The 20,244-nt window shown below is 60.3% G+C and overlaps 2 protein-coding genes across 2 annotated transcripts in view; both read left to right on the forward strand.

The window, feature by feature from the left end:
• IGFBP6 (insulin like growth factor binding protein 6) overlaps nucleotides 1–5,998 on the forward strand; it is a 16,195-nt gene extending 10,197 nt beyond the window's left edge. Inside the window, 5 exon segments of the mRNA XM_075061253.1 lie at nucleotides 245–368; nucleotides 371–601; nucleotides 3,347–3,498; nucleotides 3,929–4,048; nucleotides 4,843–5,998. Of these exon segments, the coding sequence (XP_074917354.1) occupies nucleotides 245–368; nucleotides 371–601; nucleotides 3,347–3,498; nucleotides 3,929–4,048; nucleotides 4,843–4,965 (750 nt within the window). The 3' untranslated portion in view covers nucleotides 4,966–5,998.
• A 3,584-nt stretch (nucleotides 5,999–9,582) lies between these two features.
• SOAT2 (sterol O-acyltransferase 2) lies at nucleotides 9,583–19,756 on the forward strand. The gene is given in 16 exon segments (XM_075061003.1): nucleotides 9,583–9,676; nucleotides 10,649–10,707; nucleotides 11,055–11,182; nucleotides 12,129–12,188; nucleotides 12,956–13,063; nucleotides 14,432–14,714; nucleotides 15,201–15,276; nucleotides 15,431–15,512; nucleotides 15,709–15,754; nucleotides 17,049–17,178; nucleotides 17,630–17,727; nucleotides 18,167–18,265; nucleotides 18,772–18,879; nucleotides 18,882–18,909; nucleotides 19,175–19,320; nucleotides 19,706–19,756. Coding segments are annotated over 16 exon segments (1,596 nt in total).
• Nucleotides 19,757–20,244: the final 488 nt, after the last annotated feature.

Consider the following 20,244-nt stretch of genomic DNA (forward strand, 5'->3'; position numbering starts at 1 on the left):
GGGGGCCGAGGCCGGAGCGCAGCTGGGGTGGGAGCAGAGCGCGGCCGCACCCTGCCCCCCTCGGGGGTGCCAGGGCTGCCAGACACCGGCGCTCCGGGCCAGGCTGGAGGCAGCGTTGTGGGTCCTGGCGGGCATATAGGGCTGAGTCGGGGGAGGAAGCCCAGAGCAGTCGGGGACGCAGCAGGACGAATCCGGACTCCTCCCTGCCAGCGGCCCAAGATTGCTCCACGGGCTGGCTGGCTAGGTGTCTGCGCTGCTGCTGGCTCCGCGGCTCTGGGCGCACCTGGGCCAGTGCCCGTGCGAGGACGGCGACCCGCGGCCTGGCCGCCCCCCGGGAGCCGCTCCGGGGCCCCGAAGAAGCACGGCCGGCGCCCGAACAGCGCCAAGTCGCACCGGGAAGCCTGCGGGGAGAAGGGCTGCGCCCGGGCGCTGGGGGAGCCGTGCGGGGTCTACACGCCCAGCTGCGCCCGGGGACTGCGCTGCATCCCGCGGGCCGGCGAGCGGACCCCCCTGCACGCCCTGCTGCACGGCAAGGGGGTGTGCCGGGCCGTGGGGGGCAGGAAGGGCAGCCGCAACCACACGGAGCCCGAGCCCCCGGCAGGTGAGTGCGGGGCGGGCTGGGGGGAGCGGCCGCGACTGGGGTTCGGGGCTGAGCCCAGATCTGGGGGGGATCCTTGGCGATCCCCCCCCAAGCTGAGCTTCGGGGTGAGGGCACAGAGCAGCCTGAGCTCAGATCGGGGGCATCCCTTGTGCCACTTAGCAGCACCCCCAGGAGTTGGGGGGCATCTCCCTGGTTTCTAAGAGCAAAGTCTGCAGCTTTCTCTCCCCCCTCTCCGGACCTGAGTCTCTTCCCTCCCCCTGGAGGGGCAGGAGAAGATGGGTCCTTCCACTTGGGGGTTGCCATAGTGGGGTTCCCTGGCCAGGGGGCGCACCCCAACGGGAGTGGCTGGGCATTTCTGCTCTCCGGCTCAGGGGTGGGGAGGGTTCAGACCCCGGGGTTCTTCTGCAGGAGACCTGGGGGCGATGGGGAGGCTGGGTGGCTCCTTGTCTATCACCCAGCGCAATTTGGAAAGGAAGGTAGAGAGGCTCCAAGTGGGTCAGGTCCCACTGGCCCGGGGTTGGTTTGATGCTAGGTGTGTGTGTGTGGGGGGTGTCTGGTAGAAGAGGGGGCTGGGAGCTGCCTGAGAAATGTGGGGGGGGGGGATTCTCTCCCCTGAGCTGTCTCTATCAGCCATGCTCACCCCTGCCTCAGCACCTGCAGGTGCCAATGGCCCATGGACACGTCCAGCAGGATCACCTCTACCCCCGCCCCCCATGGAGGTGACTCTGCCAGGTGCCCTGATCCAGCCTGATCCCCCCAACACCCACACACATTTCTGTCCTTATGAAGTGGGCTCAGCCTCTTGGCTCCCTGAATGGGAGAAGGGGCATGTGGGCGGATATATGGCTTAGGAAGGGGGACAGGCCCTCCCCTGAGCTATGAGGGTGGGAGATGGGCCAGGGTGGTACAAACACAGACAGCCCCTGCCCCACAGTCTAGCTACCAGCAGGCTGCCTTGAGCCAAACCCTGGGAATGTGGCACAGCGGGGGGGAGCCAAGCTAAGGCTCCAGCCGGCAGTACCTGAAATTTGCCAGCAGAGGTTGGTCTCTGAGGGCCGAGGGCAGCACCATTGCATGGGAGCCTGCGACTGAAGTTCCCCCAAGGTGCCTGGCTCAAAGCTCAGCTTTCTCAGCAGGCACCGGTCCGGGGGCGAGCCCCCTGTGCTTGGCCGAAGAGAGAGAGGGGGTCAGATGGCAACAGACAGGCTGCAGGGAGCTACCCAGAGCTAATCCTCCATCAGGTTCAGGATACTGCTGTGGGGGGGAAGTCGAGTCTCGCAGACCCCCACACCGGCTGGGGGAGCTTGGAGGAATGCGATGGGGAGAACCATCATTGCCTTGTAACAAACTCCACCCAGTGGGAGATGGCTGTGTGTCAGGGATGGCGGGGGGGGTCCTGGGGCAGATCTGAGTCACCCATCTGAGCAATGACATGAAGCACAGGGGCAAATCCCTTCCAGAGAGGGTATTCTGAGGAACCTCAACCTCTTCCACCCCAACCCCTTTCAAGAACAGTGCTGGGGTCTATGCTATTGTGTCCAAGCCCCCAGTGTAGCCTAAATTCTCCCCTGCTGCTTGCACCCCCCACCCTCCAAACTTCATGTTGGGCTCTTCCATAATAATGGATCCAGTAAAAAATCCACCCCCCCCCCCAAATCTTGATCCTATCTTAAACTGACCATGTCTTAGCACCTGGGAGCTTTAGTCATAGACCCCGGGCCCCGTGGTGCTAGGGGCTGTACAAACACAAGACAAAAATGTTTAATAATCCAGGCTGGGAGGGTGAGAGGGGTGAGACCTAGCCATGGTGCGGCTGCAGAATCTGGTGTTTGCTCCACCCCACTATAAAGCAAAGGCTTCTCTCCAGCAGAGCAGAGATGCCTTGAGCAATTCCACCCAGGGCTAAGGCAGTCGGGAGGCTGCTGCAGATGCAGAGGTGGTGGTGAGAGGGGATGTCCACGGCTATTCAATGACTCTGCAACACCCAAAGCTGCTTCCCACCCTGTAGCAGCTGCTGTATTGAGGGACCCCATCTCTTTGGGGGAGGGCAGCTAGATCTGGTGGGGGGTGGTATTCAGGCCCATCTGTGGGTTCCTCTGTCCTGCTCACCAATCCAAGGAGCGCTGGCTCCCCCCTGTGTCGGATCATGGGAGTGCAGGACAGGACGCTCGATATCGGGTACTGTGAGAACAACTTTGTTGGGCCGCTTGGCAAACAGTAATTTGGGGCAAGATTCCCTCCCCTCCCCAGGGAGAGTTCAGGGCTGGATTTTCAAGCACTCAGCACCCAGCCTGCACAACTTTCGGTGAACCTGGGCACTGTTGCAGGGTTCTGGGCACCAGGGCCCAAAAGGCTGAGGTCCACTGAGCTCCTGGGTGCATGGAGCTGCAGGTTCTCCATGGTGCTGGGGCCTGGGTGTCTCCAAGGGGACTGTGACACCCAGAGTTAGTGGTAGCTCCTGAACACAATGGCCTAGCTGCACCATCGCTCAGCCAGGGGGTGCTGCATCTGCCATGGGCAGCTGGCAATAGGTAAGGATGCAGCAAACTCACTTCACCCAAGCAACCAGGATGGTGCAGCTCAGGTGGCCTGTTTGCAGGCTTGAGGGGCCTGACCCCAACAGAAGCCACAGGGCCTCGTGCTGCACAGGACACTCTGGCTGCAGACTGGGGCACGGAAGGGCAGGGGAGGGTGCATGGCAGGCTGAGGCCTAAGCACCATGCTCTGTCTCCTTTTCCTCTGCAGGAGAGAGCCGGAAGGAGAGTCGCAGGGCGAGCCACCCCACGCTGGAGCCTCTGGCCCCCCAGCACCATGGTCCCCTGACAGAGGCAAACAGTGGCAAGGACCGGCTGCACCAGATCTCGCTGAACAGCGACGGCAAGCCGGACTTGGAGACGGTGTGTTGCAGGAGGGAGCAGGGACAGGGCAAGCACATGCCTCTGGAAGTCTGACGTGAGGCATCTCCTGCACAGGCACCCAGCGCCAGGAGAGAAAACTCCTGGGTCCCCTGGCAGTGCTCCTGCAGCACCTCCGGCTGGCAATGGAGCAGCTGGGAGCTGCTGCCCTGCACCCCACAGTGCCCCCTGCTGGGAGAGGCTGGGGCTGAGTTTGCAGCCTCCAAACAGCTGTCCTGGGTTCTGCAATCACTGGGCTGGAGTGCTCCTGCTGCAGGCAGATGAGCTCCCTGGCATGCTGGGTTGCCCCTATAGGCAGAGGCCAATGCATAGGGGGTGGACGGGTGGAGAAGAGGCAGCTGTGATTGCTGGGTGGGGAAGCCCAGTGAGTCCGGTCCCTCCTGAGTTTTCAATCTGTCCTGTCTCCTGGCAGGCTCCGTGCCGCATGCACCTGGCAGCCGTCATGCTGGAGCTCAAGGCCCCGCTGTACCTGAGTGGAGAGGACATCTTCATTCCCAACTGCGACACCAAAGGCTTCTACAGGAAAAAACAGGTAGGGGCCAGGGCTGGGGCACCATGAGTGCTGGATGGAGGCAGAGCCGGGAGCTCTCCAGGTGCAAGGCATTGGCAGGGAGCTAGTGAGCGGCTGCCCAGACACAGCATTGGACTGGCTGCTGATCAGCCCAGTGGGGCACCGACCTAGGGTGACCAGATGTTCTGATTTTATAGGGACAGTCCCAATTTTGGGGGGCTGTGACTTTTATAGGTGCCTATTACCCCCCACCCCCTGTCCCGAATTTTCACACTTGCTGCCTGGTCACCCTACACCGACCTTTGTGTCCACCCACTGGCCCAGCCAGACCTATGTCCTGTTGGCTGCCCTAGCAGATCAGCGCATGTGTCTTCTACCACTCCCTGTCATACCGGGCTAGTGCCTGGGACCACCTGGCTGTTACCCCAACTCCTGAGCCGGGCTCTTTTTGCCTACCTGAGTTCTCATCCTTTACAGGACAGCACAGCCTAGTGGATACTGTACTGTTGCTGCCCTTCCCTGTGCCTCAGTTTCCCCATCTATATGTAAAGCACTTGGCGATGGAGGGGTGCCAAGTGCTAGAAGAAAAGCTACAAGATACCAATCTCTAGCTCTTTTCTGGAGCCATGAGGTTTAGAAACATACTCCAGTTTCTGGGAAGGATCTCAGCTTTCATTTAATGGTCCCATGACTCCAGGAGCTGGGGCTTCATTGCGGGGTGGTGGTGGAAATGCCTCACATTACAAGACTGCCAGTCACCCCCTTGGTATGTCCTCTCTCACAGCCTCCCTCCCCCTTGTCTTTTCCTCTTCCAGTGCCGGGCATCCAAAGGACAGAGGCGAGGCCAGTGCTGGTGTGTGGATAAGAAGGGCCACCCGCTGGCCGGCTCGGGGGGGCTGGAGGGCAACCCCCATTGCCTGCCCAACGGGAGTGACTGAGAGGAGTGGGCTGGGCTCGAGCGGGGCTGGAGGAGGCTCAGACTGATAGACACTGCAGGAAGAAGGGCCCAAGGACGCAGAAGCATTTGCCTTTAATTTATTACCTGGCCCCATGGCTGTTGGAAGGAGCTGGCCTGAAGGCAGCTTGGGGGCGCTGCCCTCCTGGAGATCGGCCCCTCTCACCTGCCCCATTCACACCCAGGACCAGCTGGGTACAGTTGGCAGGGAATAGCCCTGCACCTGGCCCCTGGGGAGAGGTGGGGCTGGGCTAGCAGGGCTCCCTCCACCCCATGGCTCTGGGGTAGCAGCCTGGGGCCCATGCTGCTGCTTTGGGGGTCTGCTAGTGCAGGTGTTTGTTCAATAAGCTATTGGGAGTGGGGGGCAGGGGGGTCTGCAGCATCCCCTGGTGCTTCCAACCCCCCACCCACAGCTGCATTTCCTGCAATGGGGAGTTTCCCCCTTGGACTGGAGGTGGGGTGAACTGCTTTTCTGGGTGGGGAACAATCACGGCTGGTATTGGAAGAGTGCTATTAATGTTGGATCTTGGCGGGGGGTACTCTGGGAAGGGCAGCATGGCTTTGGGGGACAGGCTGGAAACAGCCAGCAAGCGCTCACCCCTGCACCCTCAAACTCAGGAGCCCCACCCACATCCACACACCTTGAGCTGCAGTGGGATACCAATTACGAAGCTGGGAGAGGGGCGGGGGAACGGGAGGGGAGAAAGGGATGGGGGGGTTGGATGTGGAACAAGCAATCTGTCACTTTCTGACCTTCCTCCTGAACGTCCCCCCCTTCCCCTCAGGAAAGATGCTGGCTGGGGAGAGTCCTGCAGCCAGCTGGATGTGGGGGGCACTGGGGCAGAGGCAGCTGGAGTGGGAGGCAGGGCCAGGCTGCCCTCCCCGCCCTCCGTCCCCCAGCTCTGCTTTTGCTGTCACCTGTCCTGCAGCTCCTTTACCTTAGTGCGCTCTCCTGAGGATTGTTGGATGCTTCTGGGAGATTTTTATTTTAAATAAAGCTGAGTTTGGTTTTTGGAGGCCCTGGCGCTCGCCTTCTTTCTGCTGTGCCACCCTCTTGGTGCCCTCCAGACCCCACCTTAGAGCTTGTCGAGCTGGGGAAATAGGCTGTACCCAATGATGAGCTCCCAAAATCCTAAGAACCTGTGCCCTACCGGGTCCTCGGCAGCACTTCAGCGGGGGGGGGGGGGGTCTTCACTCGCTCTGGGTTTTCGGTGGCGGGTCCTTTACCTGGAGTGAGTGAAGACTGCCCCGCCGCCGAAAACCCAATAAGGAACCGCACGGTGAGTACAAGCCCCACGTGCCTGTCTTCCCCCCGCCACCTGACCCCAACCCACATCCTGCCCCCGACTGCCCCCCTCAGAACCCACAATCCATCGACCCCCCCCGCTCCTTGTCCCCTGACCGCCCTCTCCGTAGACCCCCACCCTAACTGCCCCCCTACCCAACTCGCCCCGCTCCGTGTCCCCTGACTGCCCTGACCCCATCCACCACCACCCCGAAAGACCCCCGGAACTCCCATGCCTACCCTACCCCACCCCATTCCCTGTCCCCTGACCACTTCCCCAGAATCTCCGCCCCCCTCCAACCACTCCCTGCCCCTTATCCAACCCCTCCTCCCAGGCCGGGCCCCCTTACCATGCTGCTCAAAGCGGCAGGAGCTGCAGAGCTGCCCAGAGTGCTGGCGCCAGCAGCACGGCGCGCTGGGGCTCTGCGAGGAGGGGGGGAGTGGGGAAAGGGCCGAGGGAGCCTCCCCAGCTAGGAGCTCAGGTGGGCCAAAGGGCTGGATGTAGCCCGCAGACCGGAGTTTGCCCACCTGCTGGCCCCTTTAATAACCGGTTCTACACCAGCTTCTAAATTTAACAACCAGTTCTTGTGAACCGGTGCGAACAGGCTGCAGCTCACCACTGGCTGTACCAGAATAACTAACCTGCCCTTAGTCCAGTTAGATGTCCAGGCGCCTATGGCCAGTCTATGCTATGGCCAGGCTCTGCCAGCGTAACCCCCGGTAAAAACACAGTTATGCCACCCTGACAAATGACAGACAGCATCTACGTGCGTTCTTTTGCTGGCACAGCAATGCTGGATAGGGGAGCGTCACCACGCCTTTGTCCCGCAAACCTGGCCTATGTCAGTGTTGACCCTCCACCTGTCTTTGGAACAGGGCCCTCTCTCAGGGCCGCCTGTCGTGATGCTCAGCCATCCCTTTGCTCAGGTTGGTACTGATAAGAGTAGCAACTACTCGCTTTTCTTTGGTCACACGTGGTTCCATTGGTGGAAGGAGCATCAATCACGCTTATGTGGCCCTACCTGCCTCCTGGAGTCCATCAGCAGCCCTCTGTTTAATGAATGCTATTGTCAATGGGATGGTGGATGGGTGGGGTTTTGTGGCCTGCTTTGTGCAGGAGGTCAGACTAGATGATCATATTGGTCTCTTCTGATCTATAAGTCTATGAGTCTATGAGATCCGCACAGAGTGGCTGAAGCCAGCTGGAAGAGAATCAGAGCCATGGCTTGAGCCCCAGTGCATTTAAAAAACAAACAAGTATCATTTATATCTTGGGCTCCTGGGCTGCACTACATCTCCCATGGTGCACCATGGTTCCCCTCTTGGCAAGAGGAGGCAGTGCCTCATGGGAGATAGAGTTCAGCTGCAGAGTCTGGCCTGTAGAAGAGAGGGAGGGAATGAGGCACCTGAGCTACAACTCTCATGAGGCCCCATGGCAGCGTTGCAAAGAACATTTTGTTGGCTTTCACATGTTCACTTGTTTTACCAAAAAAAATCCCCCATACCTGCAGGAGCAAGGCCGGACCATGACTAGATTTACTTAGTGGAAAACCTAACGTTCCATCAGGAAACAAGTTCAACAGCTAATTTTCAACCAGCCCGGATGAGATCTCTGTCCTCCCTGTTTTGGGGGATCCCTCCAGGGGCAGATGGGGGTCGGGGAGGAGTTTCCAGGTCTGGCCCTGCCCCAGAGTTGGCTGGAGGCCTCTGGCTAGGGGGCTGCCAACTGGGGATCTGGCATCAGCACAAAATTGGGTTCAAAGATTTCTTTCAGTGCGGGCAGGGCCGTAAAATGTAGCTTCTTGCATGCCAGCTCCAGCCCCACGGCTGGAGGGCCTGAGAGCTCAGCCCTGCAGAGGTATCGCCTCAGTAACCTTTCATCATTTGCCAATAAGAGCCAGGGACGGTTGGCTCAACGTTCCGCTCGCAGCCCCAAGAGGCCTTGGCCCTGCTGGGAAGTCCAAGGCTGCCAGACAGGCTGAATGCCAGCAGGGTGCTGCCTTGTACAATGGGTCCGTTTGGCTCCCCCCTTCCCCCCCCGCACTGCAGAGTGGGAGAAAGTGGGGGCTGGGGGCAGAGATGCTTCTTCATGGAGGCAGATGGGTTGTTCTGGGGCATGAAGGGAACAAAGAGGCAGGGGCGGCTCTATGTATTTTGCCGCTCCAATCACGGCAGTCAGGTGGCTTTCGGCGGCGCACCCACGGGATGTCCGCCAGTCCCGCCCCTTCAGCGTACCCGCCACCGAATTGCCGCCGAAGCCGCGGGACCGGCCAGTCCTCACGGCGACCGCCAGGCCGCTCCCCACGGTTTGCTCACCCAGGCATGCGCTTGGTGCACTGATGCCTGGAGCTGCCCCTGTAAAGAGGGGCCCCATGGTGTGGGGCAGAGACAGCCCCTTGTGAGTGGAGTCTGGGGGGGGGGGCAGAGGGCAGAGGAAGGGTGGTGGTCCCTAAGCAGCAGTGCCTAGCAAGAAGATGTTTGAATCATCACTCTGGAACTTTGCCAGGCTGCGGGCCAAATGACTCACCGGTGTAAGCAGGCGTGACACCCTCTCCCCTCCTGGGAGCTCCAGTACACCTAATGCTGACCCCTTTCTCTTCCCCGACTGAGATGCAGCCAGCTCTGGGGCAGAGCGTAGCAGCTGTACAGTCACAGTGTAGAGCAGGGAGTAGAGATGAGCACCATGTCCCAATGATATCATGGGGAACAGAGATCAACAAGGGACGGGCTAACCAGGAGCCCAGCCTGGCACCCATCCTGCTCTTTTTTCTCTCCCAATGACCCACGCACATGGATCGCCCCGGGCATATCAAGAGAGGATACTGCAACCTCCCGCGCAAAGCATGCTGGGAATATCTGAGAGCCAGCGGTACCCACAATCAGCAAGAGACAAGGATGTGGCTCCGACTGGCTTCATACTGGCCAGTAGGGGAGCAAAGGTACTAGTCTAGGTGCCCACTCTGCCTCTGCCCAGGCCCATCCCATGAGGTTGGGGGACCTGATGATTCTGTGCCCAAAGGCAAAGTTTTAAAGTGGGGGGGGGTGACCCCAGCTGGGGGCAGAGGTTGGAGCCACAGGCCCTGCTATCTCTGCCCTGATAAGGGCTTTATCTTATTACACCTGGAGGTGGGTTCAAGGCTCCCATCTCCAGCCTGGATCCCAGAGTGGAGAAACTCCTCCAAGGACTTTACCCCCCCTTGCCAATCAGCTGACTGGGCAGGGCCCAGCACTGGGAGGGAGGCAGCCCCTGGGAGGAAGAGGATGGTAGCTCTGGGGCAGCCGCTCTGACCCAGTCCCATTCCCTCCAGGGCCGACATGGAGCAAGGTCAGAGGGCCCCTGGCAGAGCCAGGCAGAGGAAGAGAGAGGGGCAAAGGCAGGAGGAAGAGGAGGAGACTCAGGAGCTGGATGGTGAGGAGCAGGGGGAGAGCGGGGGCGGGGGGATAGGAAGGAAGAGGAAGGGGAGGTGGGGTGCATTTCAGGAGCTCAGGGCAAGCACCCACATATAGATGGGACCTGCCAGGGCATCAGAGCTGGGGGGACGATGCCTGGGTCCAGAGCAGCGACTGCCCAGCATGCAGCTGTTGGGGACAGAGCAGCCTGGACCATGTCCCTGGTACCTGAGGCTGGAGCAGCGTGTGACCGAGTGGCATGTGCCAGGTGACAGCCGTGTGCGGGTGCCTGGTTGTGGTGTGTGGCATGTTACAGCCATGTGGGTTGCCAGGTACATTGTGGTGAGCATGTCGCATTTCAGACCCATGTGTCCATCCATGCCCAGGTAGCAGAGGTGGGGCGATCTGTGTGTTACCCAGCTGGGGTGGACAGGCAGGGAGCTTGCCAGGTGGGGCTGGCAGCTCAGTCATTTCCCCTCATCCTTTTAAGACCCAGCAGCTGCAGTCCTGGGAGCTCCAGGCTCAGGGGGTGGCACCAGCCTGCACTGAGGCTGGCACATCAATGTCCCACCAGTCCCTGTGAGCCAGCAGGCCAGGCTGGCACCCAACCCCTCCTGCAGCCATGCCCCCGATGCAGGCTTGGTGGGCTGGTTTCCATGGGCCCATCCCGTTCCAACTCACCTCTGTCACAGTATGAGATGGCACCAAGCCATGGCGGAAATGGGGTGTGGGGGGGATCCCCAAAGCTCCAGGCAAATGGGGATCTTTCCGGCCCTGCCACATGGCCATGTTGCGGTGCTGGTGGTGTTGGGTTGCCAGGGCATCAGGCCCTCAGAGAGCTGCCGACCTCTCTGGCGTGGAAAAGAGGGGCCCCCGATGAACCCTTGGCTCTGACAGGAGCTGCGCTATTCAGCACCTCCCCTCAAGGGGGCACAACCTAGCGGGTGACACGTGACTGACTCATTGCCCCCTGCTCCCCACCCCTCCCCAGGGAACATCAAGCAACTGGACAGTGTCACCAGCCTTATCCAATGGAGAAGACACATGGAGGTAAGGCAGGGCTCCGCCTGGGTCTGGGGAGGGCTGGGGGGATGGGCTGGGGTAGGCATTGGGAGCTACGTGGATGGTTGCTGGGGAAGATGCAATAGGAAGGTCCCATGGGAGAGCCCTTCCCCCTAGGTAGCTTGTCTCCTGGGCAGGTGGTGGGGGATCGGGGCCAGGGGAGGACGCTGATGGCTCCGGAGCAGGGCACTGGGAGCAGATCTGGTTGTGGGGGCAAAGGAAGGCAGCTAGGATGAGGGTGTGAGAAATCGAGGGGACGGGGGAAGCACCTCCCAGGTGCATGCTGGGATACTCTCTGGGGAGACCATTCACCACCTCATTTCCCCTCGGGGCAGGTGGTGAAGTTGGAGCTGCTGGAGCAGGTGCAGGCGCAGCTCAGAGACGTGCTGGACAAGGCCATGGAGGAGGCTGCACAGTCCTACCTGCAGCCCCACAGGAAGGCCCTGCTGGAGAGAGAGGATAGGTGAGAGCAGGGCAAGGAGGATCCACCCACCCAGCACCCCAGTCCTCCCCACAGCTCCGGGGCTCCTCCCCTGCCCCCACACAGCACCTCCCTGGGGAGTCCCCTGCTTTGGGGATCCCCTTCCTGGCCACCAGCCAACCAGGGATTCTCCCACCTAACCCAGATGGAGGTGTCTGAGGTGTAACACGGGTGCGGTGCTGAAAACCGGTGCCCACCCCCTCCTTCCCAGACCCCACCCAGGCCCCCCTGCTGAGTAGGTAGAGTCACCCACAGCCTGGTCCAATAGTGAGGGTGCTGGGCTGGGACTCAGGACACCTGGGTTCTAGTCCCGTTCCTGCTGTGTGACCGTGGGCAAGTCACTACCCTCCTCTGTGCCTCGGTTTCCCCTCCTACCCCGGTCCAGTTAGCCTGTGAGCCCATTAGGATATAGGCTGTGATGGCATCACACGGTCCAAAAGGCAGCTGGAACGCCAGCATCTACTGCTCTGTTAACCAAGGCTCTAAGCATCAGACTGCAGATCCCCATGTGCTGATCCCCCTGGGGGGACACCTTCCGTCTACCCACCTTGCAGCTGGTGGGGATGGTGACTGGCTGCTCTATCCTAGAAGTGCAGTGGGTGTGGGGAGGTGGATGGGAAAGCCCCTTCCCTGGTCTGTGGTTACTGCTTGGAACTTCGTGGTGCCAGTGGACATGACCCTGGTTACTCCAGAAGCCCAGTCCCCTGCGGCTTGAGTTGCAGGAGAATCCCCGTTAACCATTAGCAGTGTACGGCCTGTGAAACACAGTTGAGCTCTTCTGGTAGCCAGCAGCAGTGAGCAGGCACCAGCTCATTAGAAAGGGGTGGCCAATGCCCTGGGATGGGAGATGCACTAGGAAAGCAGTGCCGATTCGGAGACGGGAGTTTCTCCCCCGGGTCTAACCCCAATCCCTGCTGGAATCCTTTAGGGGGAGAGGCTCCCTGCTGGAGAAGCGGAAGGTGTTCGTCAACCGGCAGTCGCTGCTCGAGTGAGTACAGGCTGACTTGGTAAGGGTGCAGAGGCAGGGAGCTGCACCATGCTGTCCATGTGTGCCAGCCTGATGCAGGGTGGTAAGGGGGCAGGGCCTGACATTGTAACACATCCCACTGGGATGGACCCAATACCCTTCCAGAGCCCTGGATGCCCAGCCCTGGATGCCCTAGCACAGGGCACCTGACAGGATGGGGTCATCGCAGTGAGAAGCTATCCTGGGGCTGCTTAGGGGAGACTGGAGGGCTGCTCAGCGATCCTAGAGGCAACCAAGGAGTAGCTGGGGTGAGGGACTTCCTCTCCCACATCCAGAACTGTCCCCCCCCCCCCCGACATGCCCTGGAATGGCCCCTCTGCTGTTGGATCTTACAGAATGGGAGGTGGGAGAGACAGAGCTGGGCGGGGCCCTTGTGCTGGTGCTTCCATGAGTTGGGTCATTTAGTCAGGACACCTGGGTTCTCTGTTTGGCTGTGGGAGGGGAATAGGATCTACTGGTTAGAGTGGTGGGGCTGGGAGTCAGGACTCCGGGGTTCCAGTCTCACAATCTCAGATGAGTCTCTTTGCTGCTCTGTGCCTCAGTTTACTCACTTGTACAATGGGGAAGATGATCTGCCAGCAGCTTTGTTACTGAAGGTTGGAGGACTCCCCCCTACCAACACGGCCCCAGCCAGGAAGAGGCTGCGGACACAGGGAGGGTGGATCAGTCCCTGCCCTTCCCCTCATTCTGGGTGGGTAGCATGACCTCCCTGCCTGGCTCTTTTCCAGCGAGCTGCTGGAGGTGGAGCACTTCCGAACCTTCTACCACATATTCATCGCCATGCTCTGTGTCTTCATCCTCAGCACTGTGGCAGTGGACGTCATCAACCAAGGGAGGTAGAACAGGAGGATCCCCGCCTCAACCAATCACGGTCTTTTGTGCCTGGGGGTGTGGCCTGGGGGAGGATCCCTGCCCTGACTAATCAGAGCACAGCGTTCCAGGGGGCGGGGTGGCAGGAGGATCCCCACCCCCAACCAATCACAGCCTTGTATGCCTGGGGAAGTGGCAGATCCCCAGGGCTCCACAGCCCAGCCTGAGACCACAGCTTGCACTGGCAGGGGGGAAGTGGCATTTTCTCCAGCCCCTCCCTCTCCCTGCTCTGGGGAGACTCCTGGGGTCGCCCCCTTCCTCTGCCCATCCAGCGATGATACCAGCGGGGTGTGGGGGAGGGGGCTTTAACCACGAGAACATGAGTTGGGCCTTCCCTCTACACCACATGTGGCTCTTCAGAAGTTAATATGTGGCACCTTGTATAGGCACCGACTCTGGGGCTGGAGCTACAGGCACCAACTTTCCAATGTGCCAGGGGTGGGGGGGCTCACTGCTCAACCCCAGCTCTGCCCCAGGCCCTGCACCCACTGCACCCCTTCCCGATCCCTCCCCTGAGTATGCAGTGCCCTCTCCTCCCCACCCAGGGCCTCCTGCACACCACAAAATGGCTGATTGGGAGGGGAGGCGCTGATCGATGGGGCTGCTGGTGGGCGGGAGGCGCTGGGAGCGGGGTGGGGGAGCTGATGGGGGCTGCTGAGGTATTACTGTGCCTCTTTGGCAATGTTCATTGGTAAATTCTGGCTCCTTCTCAGGCTCATGTTGGCCATCCCTGCCCTACGCGGTGAGAATATGCAGCCCGAGGGCTTCCCAAGGGAGCACTGGCAGGAAGCCTGGGGCAGCCTTCGCCAGTGTCCGTAGGGTCGGGAAGGTCCGTAGTTTTTGCCATAGGGCAGTGAAGGCTCATAGGAGGGCTTTAGGGACATGAAGATCCCTAGTGAAGGTTCCTGGAGGCACGAACACCCCTAGTGGGTTGCCATAGGGCCCTGAGAGTCTGTAGGGCCACGAACACCCCTAGTGGAAGGTGATAGGGCCCTGAAGTTCTGTAAGGCCACGAACACCCCAGTGGAATGCCATAGGGCCCTGAGGGTCCATAGGGCTATGAATACCCCAGTGGAATGCCATAGGGCCCTGAGGGTTCGTATGGCCACAAACACCCCTAGTGGAATGCCATAGGGCCCTGAGGGTCTGAAGGGCCACGAACACCCCAGTGGAATGCCATAGGGCCCTGAGGGTCCATAGGGCCATGAATACCCCAGTGGAATGCTATAGGGCGCTGAGGGTGCGTAGGGCCATGAGTGTCCCTAGGGCCCATGATACATGGAGGGTCCATGGTGCAGCTCTGAGTCCTGCGTCGCCCTCCTCTCCCCCTGCAGCTTAGACCTGGACTTTGACCTCTTTATCTTTGCTTTTGGGTGTCTGCCCACGGTGCTGGCCACCTGGCTAGTTATGTTCCTCTACACTCTGCTGGTCCCCTACAAAGCCCTGCAGCTGTGGGCTGGCTCCTACCACACCGTGCGCTTCCCCCGCCTCTTCACTGCCATCCTCTTGGAGGCGCTGCTGGCCTGTCACGCCGCCGTGCTTGGCTACTACCCCATCTACACAGTGATCCAGCACCAGCTCCCAGCTGCATCCAGGTTCATCGTCATCCTCAAGCAGGTGAGTGCCATGGGGCAGGGCACGGAGGGGAAGGACCAGGCACAGGCAGGGCAGGAGGTCTCCATGGCTCAGCAGGACCAGTTGTCCTGTAGTCACCGTCCAGCTGTCCCATACTCCTGCTGGCCCCACTCTAGATGTCCTCAACCAGATGTTTCTCTGGGCAAATTCCTGGAGTTTCCTTGAGCATCTGGCTCCGTACATGGCCCCACAAAGCTAGGGTCATCCTACCTTCCGGGATGGGGCCCCAGCTTCAACTGGGGGGTCCAAATGGGATGTAGGTAGAAGGGGGAAGATTGGAGCTGTGACAGGAGCTAGCTGGATTCTTTGCACAGTGTCCATGCATCACTGTCTTCCAGAGAACCGGGGACTCCCCCAGCCCTGCTGCAGCTCTGGCTGGGGTCGGGGTGGGAGTATGGCTTTCTGGGGACCGGCCGGGTCAGGAGCATGAGCCAAGTCCTGCAAAGTTCCCTGTTCCCTCCTCTCCAGATCCAGTTCCTGATGAAAAGCCATTCGTTCCTGCTGGAGGCCGTGCCCGGCATCATCCATGCCAAGCCACCGGATGGTGAGTACTGATTGCAGGGGCCCTCTCTGCCAGTACGCAGTGCCAGCCAGGGCCACTCTCTGCCAGGGCCCAGTGCCAGCCAGTGCCTCTCTGCTTCTCCCCCGGCACTCCCTACAGACATTTCCTAGCCACATATTTGTTCTTCTCCTTCTAGGGGAGATGAAGCTGCCTGCATTGTCAACATACTTGTATTTTCTGTTCTGCCCCACGCTGATTTAAAGGGAGAGCTACCCCAGGTGAGCCTGCTGCATGCCACAGCGGGGGTGAGGAGGGGAGCTGTGCTGAATGCAGAGAGATCCACACATGGGGGCAGCCCCACTCCTCCCAGGCATGACCTGCTTCCCATGAGCATGCTGGGTCTGTGAGCAAGGGGGCGGGATGCGGGAGGGCATAGTCTAAAGCTCCAGCCACTGACCAACTCCCTTCCCCCAGGACTCCCTATGTCCGGTGGAAATACGTCGCTCAGAACTTCGCCAAGGTGAGAACGGCTGCTTTCCTCTGAAATCTTTTCATAGCATTTGAAGCCAGAAGGGGCCCTAACCTTCCAGTCTGACCCCCTGTCTAACCCAGGCCGTTGCATTTCACCCAGATACCCCTACGTGGAGCCCAGTCGGGCTAAAGCATTTCAGTCCTGGGGGGGAGCTGAACTAGTGTGTGCCACTGGCAAAGAACAGGAGAGACCGTGGTGTCACCAATGCCCGAGGCCCCCAGTGACAGGGAATTGGTTAGGTGAGATGTACCCAGACGTCCCCAGCAGGCCCCATGCTGCAGAGAAAGTCGAAAAACCCCCTAAGGTCGTTCCCAGCCCTGATCCATCGATCAATTAGACCTTGAGCCTGTGAGGGTTGATCTACGCTGACATCAGCAGAGCTACGTCTCAGGGATCAAATCCACACCCCAGAGAGGCGCAGCTATCCCAGGCTAACCCTCATTGTAGACAGCACTAGAATTCTTCCATTCACCGAGGCGGTAGGTTCACCACGTGGGTACCTGAAGCGCTGTAGTGAGGGGCTACACTGCAGAGTTTTAAGAGTAGACTTGGCCTTCCTACCAGCCAGGAATCTACAGAGAGGGGAACCGTCCCTCAGCCCTTTTCTAGAGAGGGCCATGTGCGATGCCAGCTGGCAGAGGGGAAGGATGGCTGTGTGGTTTCAATCCTCTCCTGCCCTGTGACACACTGCCCTGTGACCTCAGGCGAGTCACTCAGTCCCTTGGTGCCTCGGTTTCCCATCTGTAAAATGAGGATGATCGACGTTTCCCAGCAAACCTGGTTTTTTGCTGGAAAATTGGGGGTGGGTGAGGGGGGTTGACAAAATGTTTTCCGGAAGAAGTGTCTGCTTCCTGCGGAGAGTTTTGTCTTAGGACGGGATGTGTCAAAAATGCCTGAAAGCAGAAATGTTTTGGCGGAAAATTGTTGATTTTCAAATTTCCAACAAAAGACTGAAATTGGACCCTGGGGAAAAAAAAATCCAGCCTCTAGCCCTTGTGATTGCAAAAAGTCCACGTGGCCTGAGTGTGAGCGGCGCCAAGACATCTGCCTGAGTCTGCAGAGAGCCTGAGGCAATCACTCGGGGAGGTGTGAACTGCTCAGGGCCTCTCAACTCTGATGCTCAGTGACAAGCATTTCAGCCTCACTGAGGGAGGCTTCTGGGAGGAGCTGGAGTGGGAAGTGTCCCCAGATCTTACCCTGCACCCCAGCAGAGCGTGCTCCGTCCAGGGGCCCTTTGCGAGGTGTGGGGGGAACAGCATCCCTGACTGGGTCCCCCCGGCAGTTCCTGGGCTGCCTGTTCTATAGCTATTTCATCCTGGAGTGCCTCTGCATCCCCGTCTTCACCAACATGAGCAAGCAGCCCTTCAGCATCAAGACGCTGGTGCTGTCCATCTTCAATGCCACCCTGCCAGGTACCCGCCCCTAGCTGCTCCCCTCCTGGGGTGGGGCTGGGGAGAGGGGGACGGAGCTGTGCAGAGCTGGAAAGGGCCATGTGGGGCCGGGTGCATGGAGGGGCTGTGTGGGGAGGAGGTGGTTGGAGCTGGGTGTGTGGTATGGGCTGTGGGGGGGAGGGGTTGTTTGGGTGGGGGGTGATACTTGCTGTAACTAATTAGCGAGCAAGGGTAGCTGGGCTGGGTGGCAGTGCCCCCTAAGGATCGGGGCAATCATCCTGTGGAACAGTGGGCATGGAGGCTGGCAAGGCTGCGGCGATGGGAATTGGCAGGAGGTCCCAGGATGTAGGGTGGGGGGAGGAGGCCCCGGGGGTGACAGACTGCACAGGGGTGGGGGACAGAGACTAGGCTCGCCAGCCCCAGCACAGAGCCATCCAGCCCAACCCAGGCCTCTCCCCTCTCGCCACTGCAGGGACCTTCCTCCTGCTGCTGTCGTTTTTTGCCTTCCTGCAGTGCTGGCTCAACGCCTTTGCCGAGATGCTGCGCTTTGCTGACCGGACCTTCTACAAGGTGAGCAGGGAGGGGGGCCACTCTGGGGCCAACCCTGCCCCCACCCACCCTGACTTGGGTTGGGACCCATGGAAAGCCCGAGGGCCTCACCTCCCCACATCCCTGAAATCTCAGCCAGGGTGCCCTGTGCCAGGGCTCTGCCTGTCCTCTGCTGGGAGCTCCTGAGCTGACTTGCAGTGCCCAGGCCCAGCTGGGTTCCCCTGTGCCACGGAGCTGGGAGGGGAAGGGGTGGCAGCTCTGTCTGGAAGCTACAAGATGGGCAGGGGCCTCTGCCTTTGGAGCAGAGCTGCAGGGGCAGGGGGTGGGGGACACCAGAGCACCAGGTGGGCACCATGAGTGCAGCAGATGGGCGTGCACACACAGGAGGGGGCGCTGCCGCACACTTGGCCTGGGCTCGCTCCCGTCTCTTCCTTGTCCCTCTCCCCGCCTGCGCTCCCAGGACTGGTGGAACTCCACGTCCTTCGCCACCTACTACCGAACGTGGAATGTGGTGGTTCACGACTGGCTCTGCTACTACGTCTACCAGGACCTGTTCTGGGTACGTGGCCCTGGCACCAGTCGGCCGTTGCGGACGTTGCTGCGGAACCTGGCAGGGGTGGGGGTGGCACTTGGAGCCTTGTTCGCTGGCCCAGGTGGTGAGGATGGTGCCCTTGGACTCAGTGAAATGTTAACTGCTGATAATGCAAGGTGGCTCCAAAAGGATCCTCGCTGCTCTCTGTCTAGCTCGGGGTGCCAGGCGAGCAGCCAGAGATGGTCCTGGGTTGGGGAGGTAGATGCTGGGAGGGGACACAGTGGGGCTTCCTCCTCTGGATCCAGCTCCCCGCTGCGGGGTGGTCTCGTGCAGCGGAAGGATCTATGCCGTGATGGTGCGGAGCTGGGGGAAGGACAAGGAGGGGGTCTCACCAGAAGGGTGGTGTGGCACAAGACACATTCCTGGCAGGGCAAGGGTTAATAATGGGATGGGCCATCGGCCTGGTGGGAGCTGGGGTCTGGGACCCTGCTCCTTGTGGCTCCTTCGTTCAGTGCCTTCTCCCTGCCTCCCAGCTCTTCAGAGGGAGGTCCCGGGTCGCAGCCATGCTGTCTGTCTTCATCATGTCCGCCATCGTCCACGAATATGTCATCACCCTCTGCTTTGGCTTCTTCTACCCTGTCAATTGTTCACCCTCTTTGCCATCTTCGGAGGTGAGCGCCGCCTAGTGCCCAGCTCCTCGGCCCCCAGGGCAAAAAGGAGGCAAACGGAGAGCACCTTAGCAGCCCTACGCCAGCCCCCGGTAGTGGCCGATGAAGCATCGGCCGCATAGATGGGAGAGGATTGGGTGGGTCTCAGCCCAGTTCACTCCTCTACAGGGTCACTCGGCAGAGATGGGGGGACCCCAGTGGGGTGGTGACAGGAGGTGCGTGAGATGGGACAGTTGCTTCCCAGCCTCCCCCTTGGCTCTCCCCTCAGTCATCTTCAACTTCCTGCTGAACGACAAGCGGAAGGGCTCGATCTGAAACATCATCATGTGGACCTTCCTCTTCATCGGCCAGGGCATCCAGGTGTGCCTGTACTGCCAGGAGTGGTACGCTCAGATCCACTGCCCACTCGAGCAGGTGAGGGCACCCGGGCCGGAGGCTGGTCTCAGTCACAGGGGGCAGATCTCACCCGGCTGTCACGCCAGACACCCCCGGCCTCATCGTGGGTCACTTATCTCCCTAGAGTACTAGGGTAGCCTTCTCGTCTAGGCCCCTGGGTCAGAGCCTGTCCCTCTCACCCAGTAGCCATGGCTTTCACTTTGAGGCCATGGCCACAGGCCTACCACTCTAGCGAGGGGTGTTGGCCCTCCCTGCTAGGCTGTGCCCACGCCGCAGGCCTCTCCCTCTGGCTCAGTCAGTTGGTTGTGTCTCCCTCCTGCTGGCCTGGCCCCGAGCATCACGCCCCAGGGCAGCAAGGGCCCGGTTCTGTCACTAACTGGATTTCTGGGTGGGTTCTCAACAGAAGACGTTCTGGGGGCTGGTGACGCCACGCTCCTGGTCCTGCCGCAGCTAGGGGCCCCTCTGGGTGCTGCCTTCCCCATCGCACCAGGAGGATGCTCAGCTACGCCCAGGCCCACCGGACACCCCAGCTGACCAAGAGCTCCTGCTGCCACGATGCATGGAGGAGCAGCACATGTCCTTCTCTGCCCCTTTGGCTCCTTTCTTGCTCAGCGTGGCCAAAGCGGATTGGGCTGGACCATGTTTCCCCTGTGAGGCTGGGCCTTCATTCGCTTCCCCAGGGAGGCTGTGGGCAAGAGGGCATTGCTGGTGAGCCTGGCTCTCTGGAGAGACCTGGGGTGGGGAGCAGCTGCCACCCCAGCCATGCATCAGAGAGCTACACTGGACATTCTTGCACTGAGACAGCCCTGTGTACTGGGTGGGCGGGCCAGAGCAACAGCAGGGGCCATCCCATGCCTCAGCCCTGGGTTCAAACCCTGAAGCTGGACTGTCCTTTCCATCCACTCCCATGGAGGGAAAGGCCACACAAGAGAATTCTGCACA

Source organism: Chelonoidis abingdonii, chromosome 26, assembly GCF_003597395.2.
Source record: "Chelonoidis abingdonii isolate Lonesome George chromosome 26, CheloAbing_2.0, whole genome shotgun sequence".
Lineage (NCBI taxonomy): Eukaryota > Metazoa > Chordata > Testudines > Testudinidae > Chelonoidis > Chelonoidis abingdonii.